General features: G+C 43.8%; 1 protein-coding gene across 1 annotated transcript; it reads left to right on the top strand.

Annotated features, from left to right (window-relative positions):
• MCM10 (minichromosome maintenance 10 replication initiation factor) lies at nucleotides 1-27255 on the top strand. Its single transcript, XM_075599503.1, has 20 exons — nucleotides 1-362; nucleotides 2696-2752; nucleotides 3011-3346; nucleotides 4360-4485; nucleotides 6093-6236; nucleotides 6676-6841; nucleotides 7955-8120; nucleotides 11418-11585; nucleotides 12657-12773; nucleotides 14107-14303; nucleotides 15180-15280; nucleotides 15961-16074; nucleotides 17707-17824; nucleotides 20204-20423; nucleotides 20986-21127; nucleotides 21874-21992; nucleotides 23855-23968; nucleotides 24418-24563; nucleotides 25589-25631; nucleotides 25856-27255. Exons 2-20 carry the CDS (start codon nucleotides 2746-2748, stop codon nucleotides 25934-25936), a joined length of 2625 nt encoding a protein of 874 aa, XP_075455618.1. The 5' UTR covers nucleotides 1-362; nucleotides 2696-2745; the 3' UTR covers nucleotides 25937-27255.
• The last annotated feature ends 364 nt before the right edge of the window (nucleotides 27256-27619 follow it).

Below are 27619 nucleotides of genomic sequence, written 5' to 3' on the forward strand. Positions count from 1 at the left end.
CGAAGGGGGCGGAGCTACGCGTGAGCTTTGGCGGTTCGAATCAGAGGCGGGACGGAGAGAAGCCGAGGACAGACACACCGACACCGGAGCCCCGCCGCCCGAGGACAGACACACCGACACCGGAGCCCCGCCGCCCGAGGACAGACACACTGACACCGGAGCCCCGCCGCCCGAGGACAGACACACCGACACCGGAGCCCAGCCGCCCGAGGACAGACACACCGACACCGGAGCCCTGCCGCCCGAGGACAGACACACCGACACCGGAGCCCCGCCGCCCGAGGACAGACACACCGACACCGGAGCCCTGCCGCCCGAGGACAGACACACCCCGACACCGGAACCCCGCCCTCTTCCTGCAGGTATCCCGCAGAGCCTCACAATACCCCCCCCCCATCCCGCACACACTGCAATCGAGGGGTTAAAGGGTCATTGTGTGACCCCCCTGGCCAGGACATGGGTATCATGGGTTGGTATAAATCACCGGTCTCAAACTCAATCCTCAAGGGCCACAACACGCCAGCTTTCAGGGATATCCCTGCTTCAGCATTGAGCCACCTGTGCTGAAGCAGGGATAGCCATAAAAGTTGGCGTGTTGTGGCCCTTGAGGACTGAGTTTGAGACCCCTAATCTAAATGAAAGGTGTTGCAGTTAGTGATTGTGTAGTGTCTGTGTGATCTTTGTGTTGTCCTGGGGAGGTGGAGCTCAGCCCCTCAGCTGGCGGGAGATTGCTGGGACTGGGAGGAGGGGGTGTCATGTAACCCATGCACATACAATATACATCTCCTGCTGTATATAATCATGAAGCTCTGGGGCGTATAAAAGAAATGTACGTCCACAAAATACTGTGGGACAAAAGTAGCAACCGTGCTGGAAAAGGAAAACCGATGTAATAAGACTAATCCGCCTTTGCTGCCGTGTGAAAGGGGTAATTGGCCTGGAAAGTCACATCATTCAATTAAATGGGCTGCAGTGTTCTCGAGGTATTCATAGCGTATTATTTATAAAACACCAACGTACTCTGCAGAGCGGTACAATGAGGGAAGGACGCATGCAACAAACAGAAGGATATACAAAATAAGAACAAGGGAACACAGACCGATTCAATAGGTACGGAGGGCTCACCTTGTCACAACTCATACTCTTGAATAGGGCAGGGGTGCGCACTTTTCCCCTTGCGTTCCCCCCTTACCTTGTTTCTGATGTCATGTGCCGCCGTGTTGCCATGGCGATGCATCATCAGAAGCCGCCAGAGACAAGGTAAGGGAAATTAGGCCTCGTCCAGGATGAGTGCTCGCGAGTGCGCGATCACAATTAAAGTAAATTGTTGTGTCCAAGCTGCGTGTGCGCATGGCGCTCAGCTGCATGGCGAGACAGATCATTTTTATTTGGCCGCTCGCTGGCGCGTCACGTGAGCGGTTCCCCCAGGGTGGGCGAACCAGCTCCGTGACGTCATATCCTGAGCAGCAACTTGGCATTTTCCAACGTAGATGATTAGAGCCAGAAGTAAGGTGATTTACTCCCAGCCCGTTCATGTTTTGCAATGTCACTGCCTTTGAAGCGTGACAGCTCTCCTTGTGACATTGGCAAGTCATTATCTCACTGTGCCTCAGGCACCAACATTAGATTGTAAGCTTCTTGAGCAGGGACTTCCCTGTTCCAGGAAAATATGCATATGGCCGAGAAATTTAATGGATCAAAAAGGGGGGCTCGGCATAAAAAGTTTGCTCACCCCTGCCCTATCTCACGGGGGCCACAGGGGTGGGAGTGCCTAGTCCATGCAGATTGGATTCAGGAGTTTACTGAGGAAGCGATTATGCTCTGGAGCTGCTACTCCTGAGAACTCCTGCTAAGCACAAGCTCGCTCCTCTTCCCGAATGAGGACAGTCTTGGGCCATTACTCTAGGCGCCAGCTAAATGGGGCACACTCCCAACTGAAAACAATAAAGTGACAATACAGCCTGTGTGTCACACTTGACTCCTCCCTCACATTCTATTCTCACATTCGCAATGTAGATAAAACCGGTCATGTTTTTTTGTCCATAACCTTGCAAAGATGTACGCCCTTTCCTCTCTCGCTCTACTGATAAAACTCTTAACGCAGGCCCTCGTTCTCTCCCGTTTCGACTATTCTAACCTACTGTCCGGTCTTTCCCCGACAATCTATCCTAAATCACTTTACTCTCTCCTAAATCTCTTGGTGTCTCTGCTGCTGAAATCCCTCTCCTGGCTTCCTATTAAACCGCATCACTTACAAAATTGTCCTCCTCTCTTTTAAGGCTATACACTCTTCTGTTCCTCCTTACGTCACAACATATAGTACTGTGTACACTGTCAGTGCTATATCAGAAAATATATCCCAGTACAAACCCTGCACATTTTTGTACCTTCAATTGCCCTCACATTTTTATTCTACTTTAGCAAATAACAAACTGTAACAATCTTATTTTTCATTCAAAGCAAAAACGGTTGTTCTAAAAAATCTAAAACAATCAACATCATAGTATGTTTAGGTAAAGTAAAGCGATTATATCATAGGAAACTGAAGTCCAAAAAGTTCTTGAAAGAGAAAAACAATGCTAAATATATATTCTTTTCAGGAAACGTTGTGTTTGCCTATGCTTAAGATGTGTACCTTTTTATATCTTCGAGCATGATCAGTTATCGTTTTCATTTTCCATCCTTCTCTCATCAGTGTCAGAAATCAATCTTGACGTTTGCACAAGACCCTCTCATTGAACAAGCATGGAAGGTGAGTCAACTTTTGGAGAGATTAATTTACCTTAATGGTCTGTATGAAACTGGGATGAAGATTGAAATGAACAGTGATATAGTTGACGTTGCTGTAAGATCTCTAAGGAGTATGAATTGTACATCACCGAGTCTTTCTATCTAGCAGAAACTCAAGCTGTCGTTAACTTCAGTTTACATTTTGCTGGAAAGAAAGTGCTCAGTCAGGGTTTAAATGAATCGGGCTACAATAAAATACTTGCCCTTTCGACCCCGCCAGGTGCTGATGACCTGGAGCTTCTGTCCTCATTGCTGGAAGAGAATGAGGCTGCAGAGAGGGAGTTTGAAAAGGAAAATACTGATACCTCGAGTGATCCTGACGAGTTTGATGAGCTGTTTGATGCAGACGAGGATGGATCTTACCACGAGGGGGAAATTGCAGCCGAAGAGGGAGACGTTGGCGGGGAGAAGGAAGAAGTCGATGGGGAGAAGGAAGATTTCGAAACTCTATTTGGAGATATTGATGATCTGGAAGATGAAGAGCAAGAAAATGTGTCTCAAAGCAAGAAGCCATCATCCTCAATCAGCCAGGAGAAATCGAAAGAAGATCTAGAAGGTATTTGTTACACACTTCATCAATGCATATATACTTATTTTGCATTGTAGTTTTACCAAGTTGAGTCAGAAACTCTTGAATTACATTGAACTTGTGATACAATGCATAATGGATTGTAAGCTCTTCGGGGCAGGGACGCCTTTTCCTAATGGCACTTTCATGTCTCAAGCGCTTATTCCCGTTGTATTATATTATTATGTCACTTGTATTACTGCTATAAAGCGCTATATAACTAAAGCTGTACTTCCCCTCAGTACCCGACTAGCACCCTCTCTATCTACCTTTAAGACCCACCTTAAGACACACTTGCTTAAAGAAGCATATGAATAGCACTGTGGATATTCTGAACACATGATACATAAAGCTTGGCCCCCTGCAGACGCACTTACCAGAACTCCCTCCTACTGTCTCTGTACGTTCTCCCTACCTACCAATTAGACTGTAAGTTCCTCGGGGCAGGGACTCCTCTTCCTTGATGTTACTTTTATGTCTAAAGCACTTATTCCCATGATCTGTTATTTATATTATCTGTTATTTATTTGATTACCACATGTATTACTACTGTGAAGCGCTATGTACATCAATGGCGCTATATAAATAAAGACATACAATACAATAAACAGATTTTAACCTAAGAGTGTTCTATATTTACATTTATACATCTCCTGGTGAGACTCAAGCTGATTTTCTTATTAGACAAATGTAAATTAAATAGATTTGCATGAATGAGAAAACCACGCCGCTGTACATTTGTATCTGATTAGTATGACATGCTACTTAAGTAGCATTAAGGTGGTTTTACTTCTTTTTTTTACATTTGTTTGGTAGCCTAGTGTTCAAGCAACTTTAACTTTTAAATAACTGCATTTCCTTTTTAGAAATAGACTTTATTATTTCAACACACAACTAGTACAATGTGAAATCTGGTATTTGTTTCTGCATAGAGGTTTAAAAATGCGGCAAGAAAATCCATGCCTGGCCTGCGGTGAATAACACGTGTGTTTTAATTTGAGATGAACTAAGGAAGATGCAGGAGCAGATGCGCAAGCTGCAGGAACAGTTGCAACAAACGGCACTCGCTCGGATACCAAGCTCTGATCCTCCACGGAAATCGCCCACCCACAAGATTAAAGCAGCAGGTAGGAGTGGTTAAGTGGCCTCAGGAAATGTTGGTGTACATGATACCGTAATAACCTTCCGTGCGTTCATAGAAATGTAAAGCTGTATATTGCGTAATAATTATAGTTCTTGCCCATCGCACCTGTTATCTCTTAAGAAAACAAGCTGATTTGGTGACACTGGCTTTGACGGGAGATCTGCTTTGAATCCCAGTTCTAGCTCTTTGTAAGCTTCGGCAAATCACTTTATCCTGTGGTTCAAGCGATTAGTTTGTTAAAATGTAGGTCTGTTTGGTGCAGCTTTAGGAATATAAATATATACTGTTTGAACCCATCGCCCCTGTTTTGAATGCTGTCCCATGGCTGTGGAGCCCATTCAGTGAAGTACTTTCTCATGGAGATACCTTTTGTAAAACCTAAATAATGTTTGGAGTTAAGCTCGCTGGATAATGACTGAAACCTGTATAGAAAGGTTTTCTTTGCACATAAGATAGCAGGTCCACATTTTGAATAAAGTGATAGGGGAGCCCCTGCTGCTGCCTCATTAATAGTAGACGTGAACGGTGAACGGTGCTTAGGGTATACAATGAATAGGTAGAAAGGATAGAGAAGAACCCAGTGTAGCACTCGAGTTCACCCTCTGGTGATTAGTGTATGATTTAAAATAAACTTTATTGATTCAACACATATATAAAATAATGGGTATTAAAATGACGTACTAGAGGTAGTGGGATCAAAATACTGACAGCCATAGGGCTCGCAATCAATATAGTAGGTGTCTCCTGTTGTGTATTGATATCACACAGGAAACTAAATCCTTATAAAAGACCTCAGTGAGGATAAGGTAGGGTTAATTCGACAATGTACTGTATCAGATCACAATAGGCGGTGTGCATAAACCATAGGTGGTAATAGTGTGACTGGTGATAACTGGTGTACTGAAACAAATATATTGTGCACCAGTAGGTATCAATATGCAGTCTGGTAAACCTTCCTACATGTGTTATAAATGTACACGCAGTGTTGTGTGGAGATGATCATAGGTAACCCCCAGGGGTTCACAGTATAGGCGTATGGTACCCTATAGTGACCTCTGCAACATGTCACCATTAATACTGATAGGTAATGTGCATAGAGTGAATTGGTGGGCACTCTGATATGACCAGCTATACACACTGATGATCACTGCATGTGGGTAGGTGGAGGCTGTATACAGTGGTGATATAGCTTAATAGCAGTTTATAACAGCACATATCTTAACCAGACTGCAAAAGTACTGAGTAGAGCAATAACCCTAATCCTGTAGCATAATAGGAGGCTTTAGGTGTCCATTGGGGCACCAATAGCCTGTGTAACAGCGCGGGCAGGACACCGCATTAACCCGCGATCAGAGGCATAAATGCGGAAGTAATTACAGCCCTGCGCGTGCACGTGTGGAACCAGAGCCGACGCGCGCGTTTCGCGAGGGGCTTTCTCAAGGCGAAACAGTGATAGTTACTAAGGGTACCCTGCAGGTGAGCAGGTATATATAGGGAGCCTCCAGATAGGTGACGTCACTTTTTGAAGTCACTGTTAATGTCAAACTGACTTTTTGCTTAGTACTTCTTTTGTTCTGTTTTTGTGTTTAGCACCAAAATCGCAGTGCAGCCCGTTAAAGGAAAGAAACGCCAGGACACTGCAGGAGTCCAGCGCCTTCTCTGCCCAGCTCAACAGTCCAGCCTTACCGAGGGCAAAATCCCAGGAAACGCTGAAAAGAAAACCGCAGACATCTGGTAACATTTATAAAAAGCTGCATATTGTTTGCTTCCCTGAAGTCCTGCTCATTCCATGTATTTATTTCAATTAAAAAAAAAAAATTCCTAACGTGCTACTCGCCAAGAAACATATTACCGTAGTTGATTCTTATCGACTCGCACAGAACCCGGCTTTCAATAGTGCGTACAAAATTGCTTTTACAATCAACCTATTGTACACTGTAGAATACAGCAAGCAATATGTTGTAAAGGCTTGTAGCTGCGTAGTGCTGGCTAAACATGTTTTCAATCTAAGGATTCATGTCATATTCTTATGTTAAACAGCGTTGATGCGGCTTGCACTGGCCTGTGCAGCAAGTGTTGTAATAGCAACCAATGGCTCTGCAACACACATTGTAGAAAAGTGGGGGAAGTCGTAAATCCTGTTTTTGCTTCTTTGCTTTCCTCTGTCTTGTAGAGAATAAGAGCCCTCCTCCAAAACAAATGCCCAGGTGCTTATCTCAGCCTGAAAAGTCCTACAATAAGCCAGGTCCTTCCAGAGGAGTGCAGCATGCTGGGACTCCAGAGAGACCTCCTGTCTGTCAGAACACAGCCGTGGAGAAGTTTTCTGGCCTGAGACTCAGGTACAGACCGGTTCTACAATGCTGGGCTTTAACTTTGTGTTCAGTAGCATAAAAATAGCACAGAACGATTCTCTGATAAAGCTATCCTACTTTAACAAATGACGTATAAAAAGGCTCTTCCCAGCAATGTGTACACCAAGGTTTAGCTTTTTTATTTTTTTTCAATCTTTATCTCCACTGCTTGTGGTATCTGTGTTTTAAAAAAAAAAAACAGGGTGTAATGTTTTCTGCCATTCACTACTCTCCCCCCAGAGAACGGTAACGTCCTATTTATTGTAGATAATGATCATATTTTTGTTCAAAATTCACACTAAATTATTGGAGGCTTTTCATTCTCCTTTTGTGAATAGGGGAAAACTTAGGCCTGGGACATAGTAGGTTGATCAGCGCTGGGCAGCGCTGACGCTCACCTGCTCACGCAGGAGATTTTTCTTGTCCCTGCATGAGCGTCAGCGAGTGTGCTTGTGTGCAGGGTGGGAGCTGGGCGGGAGGCGGGGCTAGGGTGCCACGGTGCCGACGTCACGGACTGCCATTGGCTTCTGGCAGTCACGTGACCGGCCCTGCGCTTGCATGAGCGGCAAATTTCAAATTTGCCTGTCTCCTGCATTTCCGCACGCCTGCGGAAGCGTGCGGAAGCGCCCTCTAAAGCTGCGCTGATAGGGATAATGTTTCCCCTCAGTGCGGTTCAGCGCTGCTCACCCTACTGTGTCCCAGGCCTTATGTAGCGATTAATGCTTCCACCCACAGGGGCGGCCACCGTCGGGTCAGGTTTTCAGGATATCCCTGCTCCCGCACAGGTGACTGAGCCACTGATTGAGCCACCTGCGCTGAATCAGGGATATCCTGAAAATCTGACCTAGTGGTGGCCCTTGAGGACTGGAGTTGGCCACCCCTGCAGTACTGAATGTTACTGCTAATGAACTGCTAGTTTTCATGCCTTCAATGCCCATTAGGTGTCCCTGCCTCGAGCTACTGCAGTTAGCACATTATTGTGTCATTCCAATTCTGATACCAATGTTCTGAGAACAGAGTATCTTCCATTAGTACAGATCACCAATTTAGTAGCTAATGGGCACAAGTCTATTCACTTCTCTTTTCTATATTTCTTTACAGAAGTCCCCGAGTATCATCTACAGAAATGGAGCGGAAAATGAATGGACGGAAGCTGATCAAATTGTCTCAGTTAGAAAACAAAATTACTGCGGAGAAGCTGGAGGAGGATGATTGGGTCACGTTTGGTGTAATAGTAAAGAAAATAACTAATCAAAGCTCCAATAATGTAAGAAGTCAATTACTATTTTTTATTTTATTATTTTATTGATATAAGTGGTTGTCAAATTTAGTCGGATAATCTGTAAATCTGTATTTCTTTAAATTGCCTTTCCTTTCCCCCCTTTTTTTTTTTTCACTGATCACATACTTCACTACAATTCTTCCGCAGAATTTTAACTACAGAAATATTTTTGTTGTAGCTCAAACTACCAGTGGGAATTCCCTAAAGATGTCTTTGTAATGCTGATCTTAGAGGCAATCTGCGTATTTTTTGTTTGTTTTTTTTTAACACGGGATTGAAGCAGCGGGTCTCCGGAGCTGCATCTCAATCATTTCAGCTCCAGGGACCCCCTGCTCCCGGAGATACTTTCCTCCATAAGGGGTGCCGCTAGCTACTCTGGGGTGCACTATATGTCTGCTTTTAAAAGCAGCTGGGCCAATAGGAAGCCGTGACATCATCAGGTTCGACTTCCTGGCCCATGTGAGGAGGAAGCAGAAAACTGCAGAGATGACGGCACCCCCTTAGGAGGTCTGTATCTCTGTAGCAGGGGGTTCCCAGAGCTGAAATTAACCGGGTTCAGCTGCAAAGACACCCCCCCCCTGCTTCAAACCTGTGTTAAAAAAAAATGATGGGGAAAAACAGCTTGGATTGCCTCTTTAAATCACAGTAGGTTTTTTGCATTCTATAAAAAAAATAATAACCTAAATCGTATAAATGAAGACATTCCCCAATATAAAATATACGTAAGAAATAAGGACACACATATTGGAAAAAATAGAAAGTGTATTGAAATATAACTATGCCTAAATTGTGCAAATAACATGGACTAGCTGAGAGACCCGGCGTTGCCCGGACGTGGAAGGGCAGGGGGCATGGAGTGGAAGGGCGGGGGGGAGGGGGGTGGATGGGCAGGGAGGGGCGGGGGGGCAAAGGGCAGGGAGGGGTGGGGGGGGCAAAGGGCAGGGAGGGGCGGGGGGGCAGGGAGGGGCGGGGGGGGCAATGGGCAGGGAGGGGCAAAGGGCAGGGAGGGGCGGGGGGGCAAAGGGCAGGGAGGGGCGGGGGGGCAAAGGGCAGGGAGGGGCGGGGGGGCAATGGGCAGGGAGGGGCAGGGGGAGCAAAGGGCAGGGAGGGGCGGGCAAAGGGCAGGGAGGGGCAGGGGGGGCAAGAGGGCAGGGAGGGAGGGGGCAAGAGGGCAGGGAGGGAGGGGGCAAGAGGGCAGGGAGGGAGGGGGCAAGAGGGCAGGGAGGGAGGGGGCAAGAGGCCAAAGGGCAGGGGGGCAAAAGTCAGGGTGGCAAAGGGCAGGGGGGAAAAGGGCAGGGGGAGGGGGGGCAAAGGGCATTGGGAGGGAGGGCAGGGTGGAGCAAAGGGCAGGGGGAGGGGGGGCAAAGGGCAGGGGAAGTCAGGGACGCAGTAAATACCCCATTCCCCTGCGTGTACTCACCTTGCACACGGCCGCGCGGGTCACGGCCGCCCCCCTCCTCCTCCTCGGGCTCCTCCACGGCAAGGCTGAGACGCTCCGGTGAGGAGGTGCTGGGCCTCTCGCGGGGAGAGGCGGAGACAGGCGGAGACAGCCTGAGGAGAGGCCGCGGGGTCGGGGAGCGGCCTGTGGGAGGGGAGAGCCGCAGAGAGCGTGCTCTGTGTGTGTGTGGGGGGGGGGGGTGAGGGAGAGCCGCGTGCTCTGTGGGGGGGGGTGAGGGAGCGGCCTGTGTGAGGGGAGAGCCGCGTGCTCTGTGTGTGTGTGTGTGTGGGGGGGGGGGGGTGAGGGAGAGCGCCTGGTGAGGGAGTGGCCTGGTGAGGTGAGAGTCCCCCGCTGTGTCCCGGGCGCTCGCTCCACTCCCCCGCTGACTGGCGGGGGGGGGGGGAGGAAAAAGCGCGGGAAAGCGGGAGACCCGGGAGAGGAGGTGCGGCCGGGTCCCGATGAGTGCCGCGCAGTGTGTGTGTGTGTGTCCGCCTCAGGCCAATGAGAAGTGTGCGGGGGCGGGCCAAGGGACCAATCTCATTTGCCTGGCCCAAGGTCCAATGAGATTGCCGCTAGGGACACAGGGAGGGGCACAGGGCGACACATACAGACACGGACAGATAGAACACTTTCAGAAATATATAGTAGATTATAGAAAATCATTCCTCTAATAAAATATATGTACAGTATATATTGACAAAAAAAAAAATTTGCCATGGATGACACAACCGCGTACAAGAGACTCGACATTTCAGGATACAGCTCTTTGTCAAGTCTTTTTCCTATTTTTGTGAACATCGCTGTACTAACTTCTTATGCTTTTTATATTTGGGAATGTCTCCATTTATACTGTTTTATGTCGATATTGTAGTATTAAAGGGTGATGTTTGTTTTGAATGGACTTGACGGACATAACCGATTTTTAAAAAAAAATACTATTTATTATATATTTTTATTTTATGTATTTTCCCTGTTTTCCCAACAGCGACTTCAGTTAAATAGATGGTTACTATAAGAAACCCAAACCTAGAACTGTGTGTGTTCCTTAATGTCTGTTTCCGTGCTTCTCACCGATGAGCTCTCTTGCTTAAATCCGTAGAACTATTGAAAATATTTAAATTATGCAACGTACTGTAGTAGAGAGAGGGTTAGGGAGATTTCAATACATGTGCCATGGGGTATCTACAACTTTGAAGTAACTATCTGCTTTATTTTTCTTGTTTCACTTCTTTAGAATTGACAATGCTGCTAACTTTTCCCTCTTAGGCCGCGCTTATAGTGCCGGCGACAGCGACGCGCTCCTAGTAGGAGCTGCGCGACGGTTTGGTCGTGATCGCTGGTAGTCACTTCAATATGATTTTTCCAGCAACCGCAGCGTGACGTCACCGTCGCCGGCACTATAAGTGCGGCCTAAGTGTCTACTGCTTTCTAGTGCTATATACCAGAGGTGTGCAAACTGGGGGGCGTGACATTTTGGGGAGGGAGGGGGGTGCTGTGCCTACAGAGGCCCCGGGCTCTTCCCTACAACATTTAAATTAAATGCCAGACGAGCGCGCGAGGCCTCTTTAACTGCCTCTTGCCTGCTTTCCGACGGCTTCTGAGAATGCGTCGCCTTGTGACCTCAAATGATGCCGCCAATGCCAGAGAGAAGGTATGGGGGGGCTTTATATACCATTAGCACTGTCTATAACAATAAGTTGGGAAGACTTTTACCTTCTCTCAAATAACGGCATTGAATTAATATCTTTTTATTATGATCTGTTTAATGTTTTATATTGGCAAAAATAATTGTATAGATATTTTTTTTTCTCTTAAATATCCATTTTTTTTCATGTTCCCCACAGGGTAAAACTTTTAGTGTTTGGCGACTAAACGACTTGAAAGATTTGGATAAATATGTTTCCCTTTTCCTGTTTGGCGATGTTCACAAGGAGCACTGGAAAACTGACCAGGGCACGGTCATTGGCCTCCTCAATGCAAATCCTATGAAACCAAAAGAGGGCTCCGATGGGGTAAGAGCTTGGCGGTGGGGACATTGTTATTGCGGATGCCACTGGTCAGACTTTCTATGGCGTTTCTTTAGTGTGTGTGAAGGCTGGACTTTCTATTTGTTATGTATTTGATTAAATAAAACACTAGCATGTCGGACCATAACTTGTAAACAAAGAGCATTCAATTAATTATCTCTAACCCACTGTTTTCCAAAGGGGTTTGCATCGTATTCCTTTGCAATGTGTTGCAGGCTCGGTTGGCAGCTAAGGGGTTAACTTCCTTAAAATGTTGTTTAACTCCTGCTTTGGTTTTGTTTGCATGGGGGGTGCTTTGTGCCCTTTTGATAGATGCACTGAAAGAGATATTATCACATACATTTGTATTCCGTGTAATATTATTTTTAAAAGGAAATGTATCGGTTCCCATGTACAGAATAAGTTCCGTTTTTGTGCACTCTTTAAGAGGAGGCATGACTTTTGTAGAGGTATGTATATATTTTTATATAGCGCCAACAGTGTGCTCAGCACTTCACAAAGACAATACAGACGCACTTACCAGAACGCCCTCCTACTGTCTCTGCACGTTCTTCCTACCTACCAATTAGATTGTAAGTTCTTCGGAGCAGGGACTCCTTTTCCTAAATGGTACTTTTATGTCTGAAGCACGTCTCCCCTTTGTTGTACAGGGAATTATAATAATAAAATATAATATTGTATGTCAATAGAAAGATAATAGGAAAGGAAATCCCTGCCCCAAAGAGCTTACAATCTAGGTGGAATGTTGGGAGAGTTACAGAGACAGCAGGTGAGGGGATACGTGCAGTAGATGGCAGGGCTTGGCCACAATGGTTGGTAGGAGCGACAATAAGAACTTTTTCATATAGCGCTTTCCTCCCAATGGGACTGAAAACGCGTCACAATTACAGCGCGGTACGCAGCACATTGGATTGTTACAGACCAGTCCCTGCCTGGAGAAGCTTACAACTTTAGGATTTTGGTACCTGATAATCAAGGTACTTCGGAGACTATGAAAAGAGACGGCACATTGCTTTGTGGGCCGAAGTTGTTGATGGCTGAATCTGTTCCTTTTAGGTTTGCCTATCTATTGACAATGCTCAAAAGGTCTTGTTATTGGGCGAGGCAGTGGATTTGGGGACCTGCAAATCCCGCAAGAAGAATGGAGATCCCTGTACACAGATGGTTAACCTGGTTAGTGACGACAATCTGTTCTTAAATGACTATTCTGCAAAAATAGCTATGTGCTAGCTACCTGAGTTCTATACATTTTCTGATCGAATTTAAAGGCACATTCTTGCCTAATTCACCTATATTATAATTTTTTGTAGGACTTGAACCATGGGTCCTCCAGAGCTACACTGTACTGTTTTTATTATTTATTTATTTTTTAATTAGTTTTGGGGAACTGCCCCTGTTTTCGAGATACTCACTGGTGTAGTTGCTGTTTTAACCTCCGGGCTTTTAAAATGGACGCCCAATACGAAGCCACAACAAATGACGTTGCAGCTTCCTTGTTGGGCTGTGAAATTTGGAGGCCTTTTTTAATTCCCCGGTAACTATACTGATAGGCGTGCGGTTCCCCAGATACTTATCTCCCACCTTGAGATGTATCCAGTTTTCTTTTAAATTAATGTTTCATATTTGAGGGTTTTTTTTTCTGAAGTTTGAGATCTAGAGGTTTGAGATTGCAGAAATGTATTAATTTAAAATATTACATTATATTACAGTACATTTCCCTAATCCTGCTTGCACTTTAATACTGTTACCCCAAATAATTCCTTCTAATGTACAATGTAAGTGGCACTGCATATATTTCTAGAGCAAATATGAAGTTTCTAGATAATAATAAAAAATAAAAAAACTGAGGAAGAACTATTAAGATGTTAGAAAACATTCATTTATTTTGATATCTTAAAAGAGCAATCCAAGCCATTTGTTTTTGTTGTTTTTTTTTAGTTTCTTTTATTTTTAACATAGGATTGAAGCAGGGGGTCTCCGGAGCTGAAACCCAGTAATCTCTACTTCGGGGACCCCCTGCTTCCCCAGGTTCATTCCTCCGAAGGGGGTGCCGGTATCCTCCTGCAAGTTTAACGCTCCCATGTCACGTAGGCCAATAGGAAGCCACACCGGATGACATCACGGTTTTCTATTGGCCCACAGGGCGCGAGAGCTTTGAAAAGCGGCTATTATGTGCGTCTGCCGTCACACCCTACTGAGGTATCTCCGGAAGCAGGGGGTCCCCGGAGCGGAAATTAATGGGGGATCAGCTCCGGAGACCCCCTGCTTCAATCCTATGTAAAAAAAATAATGGGGGAAAACAACCAACTTGGGTTGCCTCTTTAATATTGAATACAGCACTTTTATTTCGTATTGTAATATAGGCACAATGAGTCTTCCAGCTGTGGCGCTTACACTCGCTTTTGTACCTTTTAGCACTTGGATTCAAACACTTCTGTCTGAGCAGAGCCTCCATGTTTTAGGAGCTGCTCACAACCGGTTGTTTATTTTCCGCTGTTTCCCTTAGAATGACTGTGAGTTCTGTCAGTATCACGTGCAAGCCCAGTATAAGAAAGTGAGCGCCAAGCGAGCAGACCTGCAGTCCAGCTTTTCCGGGTGCCCTCCTAAAAAATTGGCCCGAGGCGCGGGCAGCTTGAAAGAGCGGCTGTGCCAGGGCGGCTTTCACTATGGCGGCATGTCTTCTATGGCATACGGAGCCTCGCTGTGAGTAAAAAACCCACGCTCCTGTAATATTGTAATGTGCTTTCTCTACACAGGTGGCATGCCCAGCCTTCTGTTATTTAAGGAAATGTATTTTATATACCTTGTGAAATACAAGTGTAAACATTTACATATTTGTTTGTTGGTGGTTAATGAATCCAATGTCCTGCATGCTAGTAAGTTGGGGCATTCTCTGGCACTAAAAGATTTAATAGTGGTTACCGACAGATTACAATTCCACAAATATTTGTTGCTTTGGTAAGATCTCTAGTAAACATATTGGAATTGTTCTTGTCTTGTGGTGTACAAAGTGTAGATCAGGGTTTCCTAGGACCCCCATGCAATTTTCAGGTAATTTTGTGCAAAGTACTGACATTTTTTTACAATGCATTTCATCTCAGTTGCGCTATTAGAGAGTGTTGGGGTTCCTTTAAATACATCTGATCTCAGACACATGCTTTTAGAGAGGGTTGGGGTTCCTTACAATGCATCTGATCCCAGACTCACTATTAGAGAGGGTTGGGGTTCCTTACAATGCATCTGATCCCAGACTCACTATTAGAGAGGATTGGGGTTCATTACAATGCATCTGATCTCTGACACGCTATTAGAGAGGGTTGGGGTTCCTTACAATGCATCTGGTCTCAGGTACGCTATTAGAGAGGGTTGGGGTTCTGCAGAATTTCACAATATAATTATAGGGTTCCTTAAAAAAAACACTATATTGTAGATGCATCCAAAAGATGGTTGTAGAGAGTAATATCAAAGGGAAACTACATTAGGGCTTCAAATAAAAAGCAGTGCACAGTCGTGATATGATGGTGGGGATTTTATTTTGAATCATTAGTGTTGAAATTGTGTTATTTTTATTTGTTACAGTGCATCTGCTGCTGCGCCTAAGAAAACTGTCCAGACAACACTCAGTAACATGGTTGTTAGGGGAGCAGATGCCATAGCACTAGAAGCAAGACAGAAAATTGGTATGTCTTCCCATTTTGTTTAGTCTATATAACCTCTCTGCTACGTATGTTCCAGTGATTTAAATAAAAGCAGCGGGTTCTTGTATCATACCAAATGGAACAAATTAGAAATTGTATCAGTGAATATGATAATGGGCATTCTGTATTGTTTTTTAATACGGCCTGAGAGTTTACAATCGTTTTTATTCATCCTCAAATGTATTTCTCCACATCACTGGCCCATTAGCGAGGTTAATAAAACCTGTCGCGCATGTTGGAATAATTTGTCGGTTTCCTGCTCAGTAAGAGGGTCGCTTTCTTTGTTACTGAATGGTTTGAGTGCTTTGCAGAACATGTTTGATTCGCTGCCTCTCTCCTTGGAACCACTCTCTTAAACGATGACTGACTATACTATGGGGCATATTCGGCAATTGCCAGTACAGTTTACTGCACCCATTCCAGCATTAACTCCCATTGACTTGAATGGGCATTAACACGGGTACAATAACCTGCACCACCACTTGCTGAATGTGCCCCCAAAGGCCGCCTTATATATTATGCAATGTGGCTGTTTGGGCTGAATAATAATTTTTAGTCGAACGGCCCCTTTGGAAAGAAAATAATTAACCCCCTTTTGCACCCCCACCCCCCAAGTATTTACTATGCCTATGCGATTTACATTCACATTTCTTATGTTGTAGCTGCAATGAAGAAAAGCAAAGTGGAATGCTCGGATGAGTTCAAGGAGTTGATGGATATGCCAACGGCAGGAGCAATTCACCTGAAGAAACATTTGTCCAGCTCTGCTGCACAGGGTACATAGCAAGTCCTGAATTCTAATTTCAGCCCACTTGTGACCCGGATCAGCCAATCACTATGCACATTTGACACTTGTGTTTTTAGGGTTCACCCAAGAAAGATTATGTATTTGGCCTACAGAGAGTTAGGGATACGTTCTGCAACAGACTTGTGTTCATATTTTTAAGTCTTTGTGTCCCTTTACCTCAATGGGTCCTTATTTTGTGCTCGCAGGTAGCACTGTGGTCTAATGACTCATAACAAGAATAATGTTTCAATGTTACACAATATTTGCCGGTATTCTGAGAGGACCCCAAATAAAGCCCACGCAATGACATTGTGGCTTTCCATTGGCCACTGGGTTATGACTGACCCCTATGGTCATGTTGCGGGAGTTCATTAGAAGCAATTTCCAGGGACCCGAGGGTCCTTGGACATAAGTGGGACCTTGTTCAACATGGGTGCCCCTGGAATTCACATGAATGTAAGGTGGGGGGAAGTGGCTGGGTGGTGTGAAAGCGTAGAAATAATATCAATGAGTCAAGGGTTCAAAGTATTAACGTGAGTTTATCTGCACCATGGTACAAGTGAGATAGAATACAAAAATGAACTCATGCCTCTGCAAACATATTGCTTGGTATCACATTTTTATACATTTCAAAAAGAGTAATACGCCCCTTAAGGGGGCTGGCTTAAAGATAAAAAAACAATATGATGACTTATACAAAAATACTTATTGATACATAAATATGCTTCACATGCTATATTCTTATCCTATATATCACCATAATGTGGGCCCCATAACCTTCTGATTTAAGGAGTAACCCTGTTTAGCCCTCTGTGTGTACTGTATCTGTCAGATAACAGAACCTAAGGTCAGCAGAAATGTGTAAGGCAGGAAAAACTCTTTACGAATGCAATTATTTGAATCTCATGACTAGTAGGAATTATACAAGGGCGAGTTACAGCCAGGAGCGATACTCTGCAGCATATCAAACATTCACAAATCATACACAAATAAACAGATATGCATATATTCAAACACTCAAAATGGCTACTGCGCCAAAATGGTGGTGATGATAGTTTGTCTTCATATAGCCTGAGCCACACACATTATCTCAATCTTCACAGTGGATTGCTGCTTTAACTGGCTACATTATAAGAAGGAAAAAACACTTCTAGGCTAAAACTATTTAGCGTTGTTTCAACATTTGGTCCAACTCTGTTTTGGCACCCAAGGCCACTACTAAATACAATCTCCAGAAGGATTCACCCCTATTTCCTTCAAAATGGCATGATTTGTGCACAAATGACACTGGCTGCGCTTCACAAATAGAGCAAACAAAGAATATATATTGACGTCTAAATGTACAAATTTAACAAACTCCTACAAAAACACGTCATGAGACGCATACTAACAGCATAGTATTGCTATACTCCCCTCTAGATCACTGGTAAAGATTGTACTCCGTTCCTAAAATTCACCGGGTTTAGAGATCCCTCCAGCCTGTGACCGCGACGCGCGCTTTTCCAAGTTTTTTTAAAACCTCTTGGCTGTGACTTCAGACTCGGTTACCATGCCGCCGGTATTTGAGTCTCTAGATAAATTAAAATCCTCTGTCCTTTTTTTTTTTTCTTTTTTCCCCCAGCAACTGCTGCACTACCAGGCCCATCTTTCCAATCCATATCTGCATCAGCACTTATTAAACAGCAAAAGCAGCAAATGTTGGACGCAAGGAAGAAGCGGTCAGAAGACAGTCAGCGGAGGTAATTTTATTTGGCAACAGCCTCTGTATTTTTTTTTTTTTAATCAGAACTTTTACAGGGAGAAAGAGCAACTCAGTGAGATAAAGACACTGACTGGCACTGAGCTTGAACCTGGTTCAATTCCCGGTGTCGGCTCCTTGTGACCTTGGGCAAGTCACTTTATCTCCCTGTGCCTCAGGCACCAAAAAAAAATAGATTGCAAGCTCTACGGGGCAGGGACCTGCGCCTGCAAAATGTCTCTGTAAAGCGCTACGTAAATAGCAGCGCTATACAAGAGCAGACTGTTATTGTTATTTTTATATTTTTACAGTTACAATGATACTTGACTGCCGATGTATCCATCCTTATGCGGTCTGACTGGTTTGCGTTTTGGAAAATACTTTAAACCGTGCCAAACTTGGGCGGTCTTCTCTCTCCATTTCTTGTAAATATTCTACGTGCCTGTTTTTTTTAACATTTTTTTTTTAAGAGCATTTCCTCGGGTGTTTTCAGGCAGTGATTGTTTGATTCTGGGGGATACACGTGACGGTGTTCTGTATTACTTTGAGGCTGCCAGTATAAAATTACTAATAACTTCTGAAAAAAATTAGTTTTTGAGGCTGCCCGAGGCTTCCGACTTCCCCGGAGCCGCGGCAAAAGGTTTTATTTTCCCAGTGAGAGGGGCTACATCTGCCGGATTAAGGTTTATGCCATATCAAAATAAAACCACTAGATGACATTTAAATTTGACAAGACCCAGAGCTCCTTCGTCCTGAAATGTAAATAATAAAATTTTTTTTTTAACTTTTTAGTGAATCAACCTTTTACTGCCTTAGCACAGGGGGGGGCTCAACTCCACACCTCGTGGCCCCCAACAGGTCAGGTTTTCAGGATATCCCAGCTTCAGGACAGGTGGCTCAATCTGAGCCTTTGATTGAGCCACCTGTACTGAAGCAGGGACTGATTGAGCCAGCTGGGTTATCCTGAAAACCTGACCTGTGGGGAGGCTTGAGGACTGGCGTTGAGTACCCCTGCCTTAGAACAGTACACACTAATGGGAATCTTATCAGGGGCATGAGTCACTTCTACATTTTGAGATGGTTACTGTACTAGCTAAAATCCACCCTAACATCTCCATTTTTGTTTACCGGGTGTTTTTAGGAAACGGGTGACCTCCTGTGCTGAATCCCACTGTTTTCAACTCTGGTGACAGCCCCAGTTCCAGAGATACTTGAGGATTAAGTTGCCGGTTTGGCTTCCTGGTTTTTAAAAAGCTATTTAAATGGTGATCTAATAAGAAGCCACAACTGATGTTGCAGCTTCCTATTGGCCTGAGATTTGGCAGCCATTTTGTTTCCCCGAAGGGAGATTTGAGCCTGTTAAATATCTTAGACCATTCGGTCATTAGAGCTGAAAATAGTGGAGTTTAGTGATGGATGTGATTACAGAAGTTGGCCCTGACTCCTGGTGTTGGGACCACTTAGGTGGGTTCCAGCCGTGATGCTGTCTCCTACTCCTCGTCCACCACCACCCACAATCCTTCCTAGCAGACTGTATCGGAGAATCTCTCCATAGCATTGGGTATCGGATATTATGTGCTACTTGGCAATGTCATAGGTCAACGTGTCCTTTAATACCACTTGTATGCTCCAGAAAACATCACTGGATTAGATGTTTTTCCCCTTTCTGTTGGAAAAAAAAAAAAAAAAAGGATAAATGACGAACATTGATACTGGCATATAGAACATGACAACATCATTTCCCATCTTTACTGAATAAGTAGGCAAATAAGCTCAAGTTAATAAACACAGAATCCCAGCAAGCTCAAGGAGCCCCAAAACATACCACATAATATATATATTTGTGTGTGTATATAAGCACCGCTCTTATACCTATATTCCTAGGAGTGCCAGTGACCTCTTTACGATATATATATATATATATATATATATATATATATACATACAAATTTGTGTGAACACTCTGAATACAGTTTATTTGGATTTTACCTGGTGAGTGTTGCCTTTTTATCACCTTGCTGGTGATTACATGCATTATATATATGTGTGTGTATGTATGTTTATAAGTGTCAAGTGTTTAAGCTCACCCCTCCCCACTTTCCAAGTTAGCAGGTCTTTTTCATGTTGCTGGGTTTAGACAGATCCAATGTGATCATTCTCCCTCCTAATATAGAGGTAATTAGAATTTTAATCAGGTAGTGTTAGGACCTGCAAATGTGGTCATGCCTTGATGTGGCTTGCAGGCTTATAACAATTAAGCTCAAGTCAAGAAATCAAGTGCAATGTGGTTTACATCAACTTTTTTTTTTCTCCCCCTAAATGTCCTACTCCCAAGTTGTCTTTTCTTTTAAGTACAAACCGTTCTGCTTTTTTGTTTAAGGTTCCTTGAAAACACAGATAAATCTGAACGATCAAGTACAGCGGCGTCTGCCGGACAAGCGACATTTCAGTCTCCCAAACAAGCTGCGGAATTTCCAAAAGAGCAGAAGGTGGCGACTCCCAAATTAGGCCGCGGCTTTGCTGATGGCGAGGATGTCCTTTTCTACGACACCTCTCCTCCTGCGGCCCTCAAATTAAGTGTCTCCGCTGAAGCCAGAAAGGTATCGATATGTTTCCTGCTATGTCTGGCACCGCTCATTATGGGAAATATTTTGCAATAAAGAACTATTATAATGTTAGCGTAGAGAGAAATGTGAGCACCGGTGTCATTTGTCAACATTTCCTCCAAGTAGGATGAGCTTGTGTAGGTGTATTGAAAGCTATCGCTGTGGAAAACGGTTTCAGCAAATTCTTATTTTCTCCTACCAAAGTATGCTTTTTCTTCATAGGGAGGGCAGTGGAAATGGTTTGAATGAGGCTGTAATAGTTTATTCATCCATGAGACTGAGGACTGAGATTTAGCACCGGTATCTTCTTCCTTATACACATAAGCAAAGTAGTTCAGCTGTAATATAACTTGTAAATATGACAAAGCTGCAGCCTGTTCTTAAACTAAAGTGAAACTTATGTAAGTGATGTGTTAAATCGTGGTGGGAAATAGCAATAATACTTACTATACACTGGAGAAAACAGCCTGAAGAGGGACGTGCTCAAAGGAACTCGCGATCTAAAAAGTAAATTTTTGCTGAATTCTGTTTTTGATCGTCTTCATTTTTTCTTTAGTTGTTAGCGGTTCAGAAACTGCGAGCGAAAGGGCAAATGCTGACAAAGCTAAACCCAAACAGCATCAAGAGAAAACACGCCAACTCTGCAGATGTCGTACAGATGGCTCAGCGAGCTCAGAGTAATGCAACATCCCCTGAAGGTAACATGTACTGTACTGCACGGTTCAAAGCTTGATTTTAGAAGGTGTGCGCCTCCTGACCTGAATAAATTAGCAGGGGGTTTATTAGAAAACTATTGTGGTTCTAGTTCCAGCTTTCCACGATCAGGATCCATCTGTATCTGTAAAGGGCAGCTATGACTTTGCTGCTGTAAGGAAAGCAATATGTTGCTGCTTTGCACACACCTCCCATTAGAAAAGTAGTGAGGCCATTATCCAAAATGACTTGGTCTGGGAGTATAGCGAGGTCTGCAACAATGTACTCCCCTCCATTTGTCATGGACGTGTATTTTGCCACAATGGGATGCCCCTGAAGGTTCCTTTGCCACAATCGGAGTCCTCCCTCTCAGCAGTGGGGCACGTCCCTCTTCATACAGGCCGGATGGAAATACAAAACGAACATCTATGGCTCACGGGTAGAGTTGAGACGTGCTGCACAACAGGAAGTGCTCCAGCAAATCGTGTTTGTAAGGAACCCCCTTCCGCCCGCTGGAGAAACGGCGGGTAGAGAACACACTGCATTCAATGAGCACGGTCATGCCACTGCCTAGTCTAATAAATGAAAAATCATGCAGTGTGTAGGTATGTCCAGGTATATTTATTTAAAATCTGATTTTATTTCAAAGCATTCAATAAACTGTTCTAAACACATTGTACTTCATAGACTAGTATAGGGTGGCGCACCTTTTATTTATTTTTTTAAACTTGTATGATTTTCTCATTTTTAGCCCCAGATGAGATTGAACCAGCCATAAAAAAACGCAAAGAGCAGCTAGCCTACCTGGGGTCAGAAGAGTTTCAGAAGATTCTGAACGCCAAATCGAAACACACCGGCGTCCTCAGAGAGGTATTGGGTCATTTAATTTGGTACATATTTAAAATCTGAAGCAATGTCCCAAACAACTACAATTCACCTCGTCGCAGCCTTCAATACCAGATCTCCGGTTGGGTTGCACAATCCTTTGTTTGCCTGCAATTCTTTGTCCGTAAAAGGCAAAAAAACACAGATTATGTATTCTTTTAACAGCAAATGCAATCCGTTGTAGGTGTTATTTTTAGATATAAGGAACTGATTAACTGATTAAGATGTTTGTCTCTACAATTAGACAGCAGTCCTTCTAAAATTGCGGCGTTGCAAATATTTGCACGTCAAAAACAGGGCCTGACATGGACAGATTTTAGTGCTGTACAGTTTCTAGTGCAACGTGCCTCATTAGGACACACAGGGCTAATTTATACTCTATTATGGTCTTTCAAAGTTGTTTCAAGTATAATTTATTTATTTTTATTTATTTATCAAATATTTTACCAGGTAGTAATACATTGAGAGTTACCTCTCGTTTTCCAGTATGTCCTGGGCACAGAGTTAAGACAAATAATACATGGTTACAAATACAGTTACATAAATGAACAGGGTATACATTATATACAAGACATTGCATGCACAGTTAAAGAAAATATATATTATGGGCGTATACAGACCAGATTAAAATGTGAGACAGCCTTAGATTTGAAAGAACTTGAACTGGTGGTGGATGGGAGAGTCTCTGGTAGGTGGTTCCAGTTTTGGGGTGCACGGTAAGAGAAGGAGGAGCGGCCGGATACTTTGTTGAGCCTTGGGACCATGAACAGCCTCTTGGAGTCTGATCTCAGGTGATAAGTGCTGCATGTGGTAGGGGTGAGAAGCTTGTTCAGATAGCTGGGTAGCTTGCCCATACTTTTTTTTAAAGCAAGACAGGAAAGGTGAACTTTGTGCCTAGACTCGAGTGATGACCAATCTAGTTCTTTGAGCATTTCGCAGTGATGTGTGTCGTAGTTGCATTGGAGAACAAAACGACAAATTGAATTGTAGAGGGTGTCAAGTTTGCTAACATGGGTTTTAGGTGCAGAGCCGTATACTATGTCTCCATAGTCAATAATTGGCATTAGCATCTGCTGTGCAATACGCTTTCTGACCAGTCTATAAGAGTATAGACTGTTAAAGCAGCAGTTTAAGCAATATCCTACATGTGTGTTTTGGTTGTTGTTTTTTTGTAATAAATCAGCTCTGTACCATGAGAAAATACTTGTAGCATTAAAAAAAAAAAAATGTTTTAATGTTTCTAATGTAGGAAGCATTTCCAAAGTGACAGCATCCTTCCCTTTCTGATTTGACTCTGGCGCTTGAGACCCGCCCTCTCTCCAGCAGTGAACCAATTGCATCTAGTAACTGCCCAGTCAATCATATTCCAGGAACTACATTGCCCACAATGCTGTGCAAGAACTGAATTAAATAGCCCCGAGCAAGCAATTGATTACAGGAGAACAGATCGATCTGCAGCTTAGCTAATCACTTGTCAGTGTACAGATTGTATTGAGGCACATAATAAATGGGAATTTTTTTTTTTTTTTTAATCGGTAGCTTGAACTGCAGCTTTAAATCTGTTATTTGTCGGGTGGTAAGAGGGGGGATTGAGTACATGTAGCTACTTAACTCCTTATGGCTGGTAATTGCCTGTTGTGTTCCTAAGAAGTCATTCTTTTATTGTAACCAACTTCAGACTGGAAGAAGAATTGAGGGGTAAAGATTGGAAAAAGATGTACAAGCCTCTTTAAGCCTCCTCTTTTATTATGTGAAGTGTTTTACGCGTAAGCAAGATAGCCATATATATATATGCCAATCTGGACCCAGTCCTAATCACACACTTGCCCGTACGGTTTTACCCTCAGGCTGAAGCGGAGATTCAGGAACGATACTTTGACCCTCTGGTGAAGAAAGAGCAGATGGAGGAGAAGATGAGCAGCATTAAGGAGCAGAAGTGTCGTGCAGTAACCTGCAAAACGGTGAGTGGGTTGATGGACAAATTTGATCTGGTTGTAATTGGTCAGTCAGCCAACAATATCAGATGTACTTGCTGACTCGACATATCACTTAAGGTTTAGGTAACTAGAGGTAAAGAGGCTTAGTTGTAAGGCGCCGCAGCTGCCGTAGGGAAGAAATGTAGAGCTGGACTGCCGCCGGGTGAAGTACAAAAAAAGATTTATTAGCACACAGAATACAGCGAGGGGTGACCCTCTTACGCGTTTCACGCAGATACCTGCGCTTTATCAAAGATTCTTTGGTATCTGCGTGAAACGCGTAAGAGGGTCACCCCTCGCTGTATTCTTTGTGCCAATAAATCCTTTTTTTGTACTTCACCCGATGGCAGTCTAGTTCTACATTTTTTACCCTACGGCAGCTGCCCTATTGTTGAATTGCAATGACTGGGCCGTTTTACCCTTTCTCTGCGCAGTGTAAATACACTCACTACAAACCCCTGGAGAGCTGCGTCAGCGAGAGCCATGCTTTGCACTGGCACGATGCTGTGAAACGTTTCTTCAAATGTCCTTGTGGCAATAGGACCATATCGCTGGACAGGCTTCCCAAAAAACACTGCAGGTACGACGTCTTACTTCTTATTCTGTGTGAGTAACAATTACAAATGTGTTAATGAGTAATATTGACCTGTCGGGCACACATTTAACCCCTTTGTAACTGAAGGGACTAAAGGATAGATTAGCTGAAATGTTAATAGATTTACACATGAGCTTGTGCAATATCTTTTTATTGTGCCATTTGACACCTCTGAGATGTGATAGAGCTGATTTCATTGTATACTGAAACCTAAACATCAATATTGTGACACATCAAATGAAACCAATAAACTGCCTGCAACCTTACCCACAATAGTGTGTGCGTGTGTGTGTGTGTGTGTGTGTGTGTCATATGATCATTTTGGTGGGGACCCACTAGTCCAAGGGGTCGTGAGAATTTTTTTTTTGGGGGGGGGGGTCGGCCGTTACAGAGGTCCCGCGCTCTTCCCCAAAGCATTTAAATGCCGGGGAGCGCGCGAGGCCTCTGTAACTCACTTCCCTGCTCTCCGACAGCTTCGGGCAACGCGGCATCATGACGCTGCATCGCCATGGCAACGCGGCGTCATGTCATCACATGACCTAGTGGTGTCATTTGACGCCGGATACCGGGTAGGTGGGGCACGAGCACTTGGGTTGAGCAGCCAGGGGGATGCAGGGCCAAAAGTTTGCACACCCTGCACTAGTCCTACGTGAACTAAAACCCATCTCTCTTCTTTGCCCTTAAATATGTTGAACAACTTTAGCATCTGCAAACTGCAATCTTGCCATCTCCTTTCTCCAGAGCACGGAGCCCTGTAATTAAATCATCTGTATTTTTCTTTAATACTTTCCGAAATGTTTACCCTTCTGTGTATGCTGCTCTTTCCTGTCCGTTATCCAGTTCCTCGCCCCTAAAAGAATGTTTCCAAATGGTGTTTAAAATCCCCTTTTGAGGGAGCAATGAAGCTTTTAATAAGTCTGTGTGCGCGCTATGTTGACTGGTGGTTGAATATATAATTTTTATACACAAGCCAAAATGTTAACGCATCTAAACTTCCTTTCTTTATTCAGTACCTGTGGCCTCTTCAAATGGGAGCGGGACAGCATGCTTAAAGTAAGTGGGCCATGCATGGTGCTGCGTTCCCCGAGCACATGTGCAGTGCATATTTGTGAAAACGTTAAATTACAAAACAGAATTGTATAACGATCAAACACTAGCAATATATTTATCAGGTGGGGAGTCGGGGGGGGGAAAAAAAGGATTTTGTGTAGGTGTAACTTTTTTCTCAGGCTACTTGGTCGTGGATTATAGTTCAATTTTGTTTTTTATTTTCCTAGGAGAAACGCGGACCAAAAATTGCAGGAGAAACCCTCTTGCCAAGAGGTGAAGAACATGGTAAATTTCTTAACAGCAAATAATGTTCGAAAGAACGTATTAAAAACAAACTCTGCGTTAAATAGACACTGCACTTAGTTTGCCTGGATGGACAAAAGGGGCAAAATCACAACTTGGATTATGAAGACGTCCGCTGTCTACCGTCCACCAAACATGTTTCCATCTTGTAGACTGGCTATGGCATACTAAACATTGTCAATGCTTTCAATTGAACATGACGTTTTGGCACACGACAAACTATGTACGTTACACCATCTAGCAGCGTCTCCAGCAGAAATGGAAATTAGAAGGGAATGTGCCTGAAGATTAGTCACAATGATGGTTTTTTTATTCTACTCTATTGTTTTAAGTGGGAATGTAAGCGAAAGGGTATAAATAGATTGGTCACAACAGTGAAGCACAAATATGCAACGCAGAATACTTAAGATGTTTGAGCAAGGGGTGTGCTGGCTGACTGGTGTTGGACATTACTTGTGTGTGGTGTGTGTGTTTTATTTATTTTTTACCGGCTGCTCATGTTTTTATTTAGTTTTTTTAGCTGAGTAGGGTCCTCCGGATCAGAGCCCCGCTCTCTTTTAAGCTCCGGCCCCCTGTTACCGACATACTTAAAAGTGGTGTGTGCTGGCAACACCATTGCTGCCGTACCGCCATTCAATAGCGAGCCGTAGAACAGTGCTGCTTCCTAGTAGATGACTGCGGGCTCCAGCTTTAAAAATAATTCAACGTGTACTGGAAGTATGTCCAGGAACTGCCGGGGTCCCCAGAGCTGACAATCTCTTTCATTCACCATGTAACAGTAAAGAAGGCATTTAATTGCTTTCCAACGTTAAACATGCCAAGGGGAAGCCGTAATTATTTGTAGAGTTCCTGAAAGTTTTGTTGGCCCGTAGGATAGTACCCAGCGTTCTGCTGCAAGATGGAGCCAAAACCACACTGTCGTTGCTGCTTGTTTTTATCTCTCCGCCAAGAGCTGCTTAGTGCTACAGGTTTAGCATGCTCCGTTTTGTGTTCTGAGATTGTCCAACCACAGAAAAATTAGTTTTGAGCAATAGACTGGAATTGGCTCTGCTCCTTATACTGCACCATTCAGAGAATTGAATGAGGCTGAGAGACATTCAGTAATCCAGAAAAGAGGGTGTTTGCTGACACAAGGATGTTTTTATTCCTTCATGGTTTATTTTAAACATTGATGCCTTTTTAAAAGTGAAGTGTTTTTGTAAATATGTATATGTAGCTTTCCGATTTTGATATTTTAAATGGTTATACATTTATTACAATAATCACAAATAAATGGAAGGTATTGATCCAAGACCAGTGTTCATCTGAAACATTTTGTTAAGCTGCTAACAATAAATAATTTCTAATAATGCTTTGTAGAATTTTTTTTTAAGGATGAGGAAGACTATTGCGTGGCCATGTGAATTGCAAGCCATGGTCACTTGAGGTGTGCAAAGCTTTAGATTGCAATCACTGCAAAATTGTCTTTTTGGTTTGTTTTTTTTGTTCCGCGAGTCGTTCTCAGCCGAGTCTCACAGTACAGTTAAACTTCACAGAGCATGTACGTTGGTGAAGTCAACTTCCATCCAGCGCCAGAAATATGGTGGGGGGGGGGGGGGAGGGTTTGAGGAGAGAAAATGACTGGTGAATCACTTGCGAATTTGACCGAGCCGTGATTCATTGGTGAAACGGAATTGATGGTGGATACG

The sequence above is a fragment of the Ascaphus truei genome, chromosome 5 (assembly GCF_040206685.1).
Source record: "Ascaphus truei isolate aAscTru1 chromosome 5, aAscTru1.hap1, whole genome shotgun sequence".
Lineage (NCBI taxonomy): Eukaryota > Metazoa > Chordata > Amphibia > Anura > Ascaphidae > Ascaphus > Ascaphus truei.